The sequence below is a fragment of the Mauremys reevesii genome, linkage group 3 (assembly GCF_016161935.1).
Source record: "Mauremys reevesii isolate NIE-2019 linkage group 3, ASM1616193v1, whole genome shotgun sequence".
Taxonomy (NCBI): Eukaryota; Metazoa; Chordata; order Testudines; family Geoemydidae; genus Mauremys; species Mauremys reevesii.
The window spans coordinates 18,431,809-18,442,850 of NC_052625.1; the positions used below are offsets into that span (position 1 = coordinate 18,431,809).

The window sequence follows — 11,042 nt, forward strand, 5'->3', positions numbered from 1 at the left end:
GAATATATCTCAAATCACAACTGGATTTTTTTCCCCCTAAAAGATAGAGTCTAGTTCAAACGTGAAAGGAAGTCCGATGGCCTGTGTTATGCAGGAGATCAGACCGAATGATCACAGCAGTCCTTTCTGGCCTTACTATCTATGAAATCTTAGAATAAATCTACCTATCATACACACTACAATACATTCACCTCAGCTTGTTTACTATTAGTGCCAGTACTTTGGTCCTGCAGGAACACAAGAGAAATGTTACTTCAAACTCCGAAAACCATCATCCTATTACCAAAATAAAAAAAAAAAAAAAGTTAAAACTGAAAAATAAGACATGATCTTAGTTTATATAAATTAAGACTTTGGTCTCTTGGAGTGAATGCATCTAAATTACCACAAAGTATATTCATTTTCCTCCTAAAAATGAAAGGCAGCTTAAATTATGCTGATCTTGATTTCTCAAATTAATCTATTCTTAAATTTTATCCAAATTTCAAACTTAAAAGTCAGGTCTACACCAGAAAAGGTTTGCATGGACTGCTAGTGAAGATGCAGCTTATCCTGGCAATAAATAAATAAATCAAAATTATAAAGTGCTTTTGCCCAGTACACTGTATTATATTAGTTCCCCAAGCAAAATAAACTATACCAGCAAAAAGTATTTTTAACAGCATAGCTGTATATACACTAAAGTTTTTGCTGGTATAAAAGTGTCGTAAAAAAGACACCCTCACCCAATATGACTATGCTGGCACAAGTTTCTAGCAAGGCAGTGAAAGTTAGGGTGAGTATAAAGACCTTTCACAGACGCACTAAAACACATCTCACCATTCATGAACTCTTTCTTGCAATTTGTGCACATTAATAAGCATCAGAGAAACCTTCAAGAAATTCTTCTCATATAACCTTGGCTTTAACATATCAATGTAATTATAATGTAACGAAAGCTACGTATCGTTCAGTTATTAGATGTACGTACAACAACTGGAAGCACTGCAGTGGGAACATGGCTTCAAGTAGTAAAGGTTTGTTTTGTTTTTAAGTACTGATTTTACTACCACTTTTTCAGAACACAAAAGGGATAACCATTTGATATTTCAAATGTTTAGCAGTAGCTTTCCAGAACCACAATTCAAAACAAGGCAAGCCTCTAAATATTTCAAAATGTTTCCCTAACAAAATATTTCTAACAGAAGGTAAAGGCGCAATTACAAGATCAGTCAAAACATGCAGCATAATTTTCTACCATAGCTTTGCTGTATACAGGAAAGTTGGCAATTGTGTTTTTAAAAATAAAAACAAAAGGAAATCCATTTTTGGTTCACACGTACTGCTAGATTTAACATGCAATGGTGAAAATCAGTTGGTTTTGCACATAAGGGAAGAAGAACTGGGAATGAACAGCTCCAATTGTATACATTTCCCAATTCCAAAACTGAAACTTTGACAGAAGTCGCCCTGCAGCCAGGGGTATCGGATATTTTAGGATAAAATAAATGTTTATTAAAAAGGGCGTTGATTTCTTGGCACCAGTGGTAAGCAGGAGACACCCCTAGTGTCGACGTAAAATACTACAGCACAGGATACCATATGTCTGGATTAATTTTACAGCAGTAAAAGGGAAATTTAAATCGCTATGATTTTAAAAAGACAACCCCTTCATGCACACCGTGATATATTGTGAACCGTCTTACAACATCCAAAAATATACATATAGATTACAGTTACTGTAAGATTTCCAACTCTGAGCAATAAAGCCTGTATAATCTAGAAAGTCTCCTGCCATGGGCGACGTACATCGTAGCCTTCCGAGTCTGCACATGAAAAGCAAACGCTGCTGCACCAAAGCGAAAAAAAAAAAAAAACCCTGCAAGACTGCAAAATCACCACCACGGAACAGCACCACTGAGCAATGGCAGAGAAACGCAGGACTACATCTGGGAAACAGATGAACCGCAGTCTAGGATTCAATCCTGTTTCAGAGATGGGAGGGGGGCTGAGGACACCGAGGCGGGGGAGTGGAGGAGGGCAGATGAGCAGCGGCGTGTGGATACAGGATAAGGAGGGGACGGGGGCTGAGACGGGAAGGAGAGTGTAGGGGGCGACGGGGGGGATGGGCTGTTACTGACAGGGTGGCAGGAAAAGACCGTGGGGGGGTCATGTGGGAGGAGGCATTTGGAGGCGGGGGGGGGGGGAAAGCAAGGGGGGTAGCTGGAGGCGGCGCGGGCCTGGAGGGAGGGACAATCCGGAGGCGGACGGGGGGTATCTGGAGTTGGCCTGGGCACGGCGCTCTGGAGGACACGGGCACCTGGAGGCTGCCGGGGAACGCGGGGGAGGTGAGCGGGAGGCGGCCCAGGGGCGGGGAGAGGACCGGCGGGATCTGGAGGCGGCCCAGGCACGGAGGTAGCGGCGGGGGAGGGCCCGGTCCCGCGGGAAGCAGGACGGGGGCGGCTCCGAAGGGCCGTTGCCGTCCCCGCTCCCTCTCGATCTCTGCCCCAGAGCCGCAGGACGAGGCTGGGTCTGGAATTTTCTGCCGGGCCCGGTGCAGGGGGCTCGGGCGGGGGAGGGGAAGCGGGGGCTGCTCACCATGGTGGCGGGTGGGTGTCGGGAGTCTCCCCGCAGCTGGATCCGCCGAGTGCCGGTCTCAGTGGCCGCCTGCGCCGCGCCCGCTCAGTCCCGCCGCTCGCGCTGCCGCTGACCGTTTCGCTGCAGAGGTTCGTGCTGACCCGCAACCTCACCGAGAGGGAGGGAAGAAGAGCGAGCGAAGAGCGGCAGCACAGGGCGGAGCAGCCAACATCCGGGCACCTCCGCCACCAGGGGCTAATTTGCATACGTGCGTGGGGGGGGGGGCTGCGCGGGACGTCGTGTATTTTCAGCCGGAGAAGGTTTGAGGTGGGTCACGTGGGGGTGTATAAAATGGAGGCTGCGGGCGGGCTCTGGGTTAGCCCTTGGGCGGAGGGGGAAGTGGGTCACCTCGGCCCCTGGTTCCTGTAGTTAGTGGAGGGAGTTTCCGCTGGGGGCCGGTTCTCCTGGGCCTGTTGCCCCACAGCTCTAGGGGCTGTGGTGGGGCACGTAGCCCGACCCCAATCGACTTCCACATTCAGCTCCCTCGGCTTGAGGGCAGGAGTCCCCTGCGGGCGGGGAAGTCTGTGCTACTGTTTTACCCGCTTTTCCCTCTTCGCCTGAGGGGGGCGCTTTCCTGGTCCCTGCCCAGATCTTCTGCCTGGGGCCATTTAGAGACAGTGGGGCTAAAGCCGTTGCCTTTTGAGCTGTTTTATGTCCTAGTTAATGTGGGGGAGGGAAGGACTAATCCCTGTTCCACACAGAGTCATGTTCTCTACAACCATCACCACTTGCCCCCTTGATGGTTTATCTTGCCTCCTCTGCCTTTCTGGGTGAATCCAGTGAACAAAGAGGGCTGCAGAGGTGGTTACCCCACCACACACTAACTGCACATAAGGCAGGATAGCTGATCCTGTGTTATTGGCTGCCATCCACCACCAGTTATGGTAACGCTTCAATGGAGTCTTCATGCTGAAAAGCACCAAATAATATTGTATCTGTATTGTTTCTAGCCAAGTGCTTTCAGTGTGTCTTTGATGTTTAATACAATTAATTATGCAAAACTAATGTTATTGAGTTAGTGGATAACTAATAAAAAGAACAGGAGTACTTGTGGCACTTTAGAGACTAATGAATTTATTTGATAAAGTCTTTCCTAATAAAGCATCAGTTGGCCTACTTAGCACCTTACAGTATAAATAGGTCATTTTCTGAGGGCCAATCTTATTCATACCAGCAGTCACTGTCCTAAAAGCTTTGATGGGCTACAGCTCACTTCATCAGATGCATAGAATGGAACATTTAATATAGTGAGGTGATATATACAGAGAACATGAAAAGGTGGGAGTTACCTTACCAACCCTGGGAGGCTAATTAATTAAGATGAGCTGTTATCAGGAGGAGAAAAAAAAACTTTTGTAGTGATAATCCAGATAGCCCATTTCAGAAGGTTTGACAAGAAGGTGTGAGGATACTTAACATGGGGAAATAGAGTCAATGTGTGTAATGGCTCAGCCATTCCCAGTCTCTATTTAAGCCTAAATTGATAGTATCTAGTTTGCATATTAATTCAAGTTCAGCAGTTTCTTGTTGGAGTCTGTTTTTGAAGCTTTTCTATTGCAAAATTGCCACTTTTAAGTCTGTTACTGAGTGACCAGAGAGGCTGAAGTGTTCTCCTACTGGTTTTTTAATGTTATGATTCCTGATGTCAGATTTGTGTCCATTTATTCTTTTGCATAGAGACTGTCCGGTTTGGCCAGTGTACGTGGCAGAGGGGCATTGCTGGCACATGATGGCATATATCCCACTGGTAGATGTGCAGGTGAACGAGCCTCTGATGGTGTGGCTGATGTGATTAGGTCCTATGATGATGTCACTTGAATAGATATGTGCGCAGAGTTAGCTTTGGGCTTTGTTGCAAGGGTAGGTTCCTGGGTTAGTGTTTTTGTTCTGTGGTGTGTGGTTGATGATGAGTATTTGCTTCAGGTTGGGAGACTGTCTGTAAGCAAGGACAGGTCTGTCTCCCAAGATATGTGAGAGTGAGGGATCATCTAACTAGTGGCATTCTGCCTAAAAGTGCTTATATAGCACTATTATTTATATAGCAGCAAAGAGCCTTGTGGCACCTTATAGACTAACAGACGTTTTGGAGCATGAGCTTTCGTGGGTGAATACCCACTTGTCAGCTGCATGCATGTCTGATACTTATCATTTATATGGCATTTTACAAAGTGACATTCCCTGCCCTGAAGCGCTTACAAATTAGTTGTAATGAGTGGTGCTATATAAATGCAAAATAATACAGGGAATGGAGCCTTAATGCCCTTTCAGGGCCAGCTTTTAGGACAGTGACTGCTGGTATGAATAAGATTGGCCCTCAGAAAATGACCTATTTATACTGTAAAGTGCTAAGTAGGCCAGCTGATGCTTTATTAGGAAAGACTTTATGAAGGGTAAAGTGAAATATTAAGTAAAAATGGCTTTACTTTGCATTCCTTTAGCTGCTGTAGGTTACAGCTGCCACCTTATGGCATTTGCTCTGCAGATCAGAACTTTTTGTGTTGACTGTCAGTACAAGATGACACAGTTCTGATAAATGAGGTAGAGATATGAAAATAAATATAAACTATTACCATGTTGATATCCCTTAAGAATAGTAATGCAGAAACAGTTACACTGTCGTCATTTTGCAGGTATTTGATTTTTTTTTTATGACATCTCACTTTCAGATCAGTGCATATGTCCTGCAGGGATAATGCAAATCAATCCTACCAAATTCAGGATGACAGCTTTTTTGGAGGGTGGGGGGGTCATTTAATTTAGAGCTACACTAGTCATTTCCAGGATTATAATTGAGAGCAAGGTCTCCAAACTGGACTGTGAATTTCATCCCTTTCTAGCCTGTTATCAAAAGAGTAAATTGTCCCCCCACTCTTGTCTTGCTATCTGAGTGAGAGACTGAGCTGGCTTACCACTTGATGACTCAGTGCAAGAACAGTGGGCCCCGCATGGTTACTCTTACTGCTTGTGCCTGGGGCCAACTTGTCAACTCTCCAAGAAGTAACTAGAATCTCTAAATCAGGTGTTAGTGAGCAAAGGCAGTAAAAGGAACTAAGGGTGAGGCCTTGGCTACACTTGCAAATTTGCAGTTCTGCAGCAGGGTGTGAAAACACACCCTCTCCAGCGCTGCAAATTGCGCAGCTGCAGCGCTGCAGCAGGGTGTGAAAACACACCCTCTCCTAGCGCTGGCACTTTGACTACACTTAGCGCTTCAAAGCGCTGCCGCGGCAGCGCTTTGAAGTGCAAGTGTAGCCTATCCCTTGTAAGGGGCTATTAACATTATTGAGGAAACTAGATCACTGGGTGAAACATGAAGTTTTATCACAAATTAGAAACTTCTGGCTAAAAGACAGGGTAAGAATAAATGGACAGTTTTCAACATGGCAAAAAATGAACAGTGGAGTACTGTAGGTTCCATAGTAGACATGATGTTTAATATTTGTTAGAAATATCTGAGAAAGATGGTGAACTGTGAGGTGACAAAAAATGTACATGACTCAGTTCTGGAGGTTAGTCTAAGCTTGAGTTGACTGTGGGGAAATTGACAAAGATCTGACAACGGTGAGTGAGCAGTATGGTGACACATACTATTCACTGTTGATAAATGCAAGATAATGCACATTGAAAGAAACAATTTTTAAAAAGTCACACATTTCTGAATGCTAAATTAACATTAAACAATCAAGAAGTACTTTAATGACTAAAGAATCTTGGCCCTGCCACTGTCAAAGATCAGTACTAGACTAGGTGGATCACTGGTCTGCTCTGGTATGGGAGTTACTGTATTCATATTTTATCACACATTAATTGTGCCATGATAATAGATACTGTATGCTTGTGTAACAGTGCTATTGTAAACTAATCCAAACTCTATAACACAGAAGATAATAAAACAATCTTAAATTTTACTAGTGATGCTATTACTCAAAATACAGCTTTCTCAGGGGCAGCATTGCCATGTAAATTTAGGCCTCAAACTTGTTTTACAAAACCTACGATCAATAGACATGTTTCCATGACTCTCTTAAAATTCCAAAGGAAAAAATTAGCTTCAATTTAAATTTCTGCTGTGTTTGCATCCCTAATGCTGCAACCCTACATAGTATATGAGAACCAGGAAGTGAAATTGACTAGATGCTGATTGTAACTGAAAATGAATCTGACTAGTCTAATTTTATTGCCCAACCTGAATGAAATGAGAGAGAAGCAAATGGCGTTAATGAGGAAAAGTGCACTAAAGTTAAAATTCTTAACCTTATTCACCTAAACCAAAGTGGAACCAGACTGCTGGCACTAAACATTAAAAAGGTTGCAGAACAGTTTTTAAACTAGGAGATGGGGGAAAGCTGACTGCTGCCGAGAAGCACGTGGATCGGACAGAGACTTCTCTCAGAGGAGAGTCTGTTTGTAGAGATTCTCTAGATTTTAGTCAGAAGCAGAAAATGGAAGAGGATAATGTAAGGGCCAGATCAGACAAGAAACATTCACATAAAGAATCGGACACATCAGAAAAGGGCAGACAAATAAATAGTGACAATTTTTTAAAGTGCTTGTACACTAATGCTAGAAGTCTAAATAATAAGATGGGTGAACTAGAGTGCCTTGTGGTAAAGGAGGATATTGATATAATAGGCATCACAGAAACCTGGTGGACAGAGGACAATCAATGGGACACAATCATTCTGGGGTACAAAATATATCAGAAGGACAGAACAGGTCATGCGGGGGGGGGAGTGGCACTATATGTGAAAGAAAATATAGAATCAAATGAAGTAAAAATCTTAAGTGAATCCACATGGTCCACAGAATCTCTATGGATAGTAATTTTATGCTCTAATCAGAATATAATGTTAGGGATCTATTATCAACCACCTGACCAGGACAGTGATAGTGATGATGAAATGCTAAGGGAAATTAGAGAGGCTATCAAAATTAAGAACTCAATAATAGTGGGGGATTTCAATTATCCCCATATTGACTGGGAACATGTCACCTCAGGACAAAATGCAGAGACAAAATCCTCAATACTTCAAATGAAAGCTTCTTGGAACAGCTGGTATGGGAACCCACAAGGGGAGAGGCAACTCTCAATTTGGTCCTGAGTGGAGCGCAGGAGCTGGTCCAAGAGGTAACTATAACAGGACCGCTTGGAAATAGTGACCGTAATATAATAACATTTAACAACCCTGTGGTGGGAAGAACAGCCCAACACTGTGGCATTTAATTTAAAAAAGGGGAACTATGCAAAAATGAGAGGGTTAGTTAAACAGAAATTAAAAGGTACAGTGACTAAAGTGAAATCCCTGCAAGCTGCATGGACGCTTTTTAAAGACACCATAATAGAGGCCCAACTTAAATGTATATCCCAAATTAAGAAACACAGTAAAAGAACTAAAAAAGAGCCACCATGGCTTAACAACCATGTAAAAGAAGCAGTGAGAGATAAAAAGGCATCTTTTAAAAAGTGGAAGTCAAATCCTAGTGAGGCAAATAGAAAGGAGCATTAACACTGCCAAATTAAGTGTAAAAATGTAATAAAAGCCAAAGAGGAGTTTGAAGAATGGCTAGACAAAAACTCAAAAAGTAATAAAATGTTTAAGTACATCAGAAGCTGGAAGCCTGCTAAACAACCAGTGGGGCCCCTGGATGATGGAGATACAAAAGGAGCGCTTAAAGACAATAAAGTCATTGCAGAGAAACAAAATGGATTCTTTCCTTCAGTCTTCACAGCTGAGGATGTCAGGGAGATTCCCAAACCTGAGCTGGCTTTTGTAGGTGACAAATCTGAGGAACTGTCACAGATTGAAGTGTCACTAGAGGAGGTTTTGGAAATAATTGATAAACTTAACAGTAACAAGTCTCCGGGACCAGATGGCATGCACTCAAGAGTTCTGAAAGAACTCATATGTGAAGTTGCGGAACTATTAACTGTGGTTTGTAACCTGTCCTTTAAATTGGCTTCTGTACCCAATGACAGGAAGATAGCTAATGTAACACCAATATTTTAAAAGGACTCTAGAGGTGATCCTGGCAATTACAGACCGGTAAGTCTAACGTCAGTACCAGGCAAATTAGCTGAAACAATAGTAAAGAATAAAATTGTCAGACACATAGAAGAACATAAATTGTTGGGCAAAAATCAACATAGTTTCTGTAAAGGGAAATCATGTCTTACTAATCTATTAGATTTCTTTGAAGGGGTCAACAAACATGTGGACAAGGGGGATCCAGTGGACATAGTATACTTAGATTTCCAGAAAGCCTTTGACAAGGTCCCTCACCAAAGGCTCTTATGTAAATTGTCATGGGATAAAAGGGAAGGTCCTTTCATGGATTGAGAACTGGTTAAAAGACAGGGAACAAAGGGTAGGAATAAATGGTAAATTCTCAGAATGGAGAGGGGTAACTAGTGGTGTTCCCCAAGGGTCAGTCCTAGGACCAATCCTATTCAATTTATTCAACAATGATCTGGAGAAAGGGGTAAAAAGTGAGGTGGCAAAGTTTGCAGATGATACTAACTCAAGATAGTTAAGACCAAAGCAGACTGTGACTAACTTCAAAAAGATCTCACAAAACTAAGTGATTGGGCAACAAAATGGCAAATATCAGAGGGGTAGCCGTGTTAGTCTGGTTCTGTAAAAGCAGCAAAGAATCCTGTGGCACCTTATAGACTAACAGACGTTTTTTGCATGAGCTTGGGTGAATAAAATGGCAAATGAAATTTAATGTGGATAAATGTAAAGTAATGCACATTGGAAAAAATAACCCCTACTATACATACAATATGATGGGGGATAATTTAGCTACAACAAATCAGGAAAAAGATCTTGGAGTCATCGTGGATAGTTCTCTAAAGACATCCACGCAGTGTGCATAGGCAGTCAAAAAAGGAAACAGGATGTTAGGAATCATTAAAAAGGGGATAGAGAATAAGACAGAGACTATATTATTGCCCTTATATAAATTGATGGTACGCCTACATCTTGAATACTGCATAGAGATGTGGTCTCCTCACCTCACAAAAGATATACTGGCACTAGAAAAGGTTCAGAGAAGGGCAACTAAAATGATTAGGGGTTTGGAATGGGTCTCATATGAGGAGATATTAATTAGGACTTTTCAGCTTGGAAAAGAGGAGACTAAGGGGGGTTATGATAGAGGTATATAAAATCATGACGGATGTGGAGAAAGTAGATAAGGAAAAGCTATTCACTTATTCCCATGATACAAGAACTAGGGGCCACCAAATGAAATTAATGGGCAGCAGATTTAAAACAAATAAAAGGAAGTTCTTCACAGAGCTCACAATCAACTGTGGAACTCCTTACCTGAGGAGGTTGTGAAGGCTAGGACTAAAACAGCATTTAAAAGAGAACTGGATAAATTCATGGAGGTTAAGTCCATTAATGGCTATTAGCCAGGATGGGTAAGGAATGGTGTCCCTGGCCTCTGTTTGTCAGAGGGTGGAGATGGATGGCAGGAGAGAGATCACTTGATCATTACCTGTTAGGTTCACTCCCTCTGGGGCACCTGGCATTGGCCACTGTCGGTAGACTGGATACTGGGCTAGATGGACCTTTGGTCTCACCCAGTACAGCTGTTCTTATGTTCAAGTAAGGCTAACAAAACAGCTCAACTTTTTTTCCTCCAAATACATCATTTTTATCCCATAGTACAGTGTTTCCCAAACTTGGGGCGCCGCTTGTGTAGGGAAAGCCCCAGGCGGTCCGGGCCGGTTTGTTTACCTGCCGCATCCGCAGGTCCAGCTGATCGCGGCTCTGACTGGCCGCGGTTCGCTGCTCCAGGCCAATGGGGGCTGCTGGAAGCGGCAGCCAGTAAGTCCCTAGGCCTGCGCCGCTTCCAGCAGCTTCCATTGGCCAGGGGCTTTCCCTACACAAGCGGCACCCTAAGTTTGGGAAACACTGCTATAGTACAATAGCTAATAGTCCAGAAGCTCTTCAAGACAAGGACAAATGGGAGGACACACTAAAATGAACTAATTGTGAAGTACCGTCTTTCTATTATGCTATTGTGTATTGAGCCACACTGGCTATTCTGGAAATCTAAGTATACTATGTCCACTGGATCCCCCTTGTCCACATGTTTGTTGACCCCTTCAGAGAAATCTAATAGATTAGTAAGACATGATTTCCTACAGTTCTTTTAGTGTTTTGCTTTTCTCTGGTGTACTTACCATTCTTTTATAAGATATTAAAAATACAATACCAGTGTTTACCGGTAGTTCGGGTACTTGTAACACTCTGTACTAAACACTGAATAGTACTCATTAATATTTTTCACTGCATTGTTCCTTTGTGCCTGAATGTCAGTCTGAGGTAGTATTTTTGCAAATGTATTTATTTTAAATATTTTTTTAGAACAAGCTTCAGAAAATTCCATTGCATAACACTTTCTGTTTGGCTCTGCGT

The 11,042-nt window shown here is 42.8% G+C and overlaps 1 protein-coding gene across 1 annotated transcript in view; it reads right to left on the reverse strand.

Annotated features, from left to right (window-relative positions):
* The window catches only part of DNAAF10 (dynein axonemal assembly factor 10), a 117,330-nt gene extending 114,482 nt beyond the window's left edge, over positions 1–2,848 (reverse strand). Inside the window, exon 1 of the mRNA XM_039529041.1 lies at positions 2,578–2,848. Within this exon, the coding sequence (XP_039384975.1) occupies positions 2,578–2,580 (3 nt within the window). The 5' untranslated portion in view covers positions 2,581–2,848. The remainder of the gene's footprint in view (positions 1–2,577) is intronic.
* Positions 2,849–11,042: the final 8,194 nt, after the last annotated feature.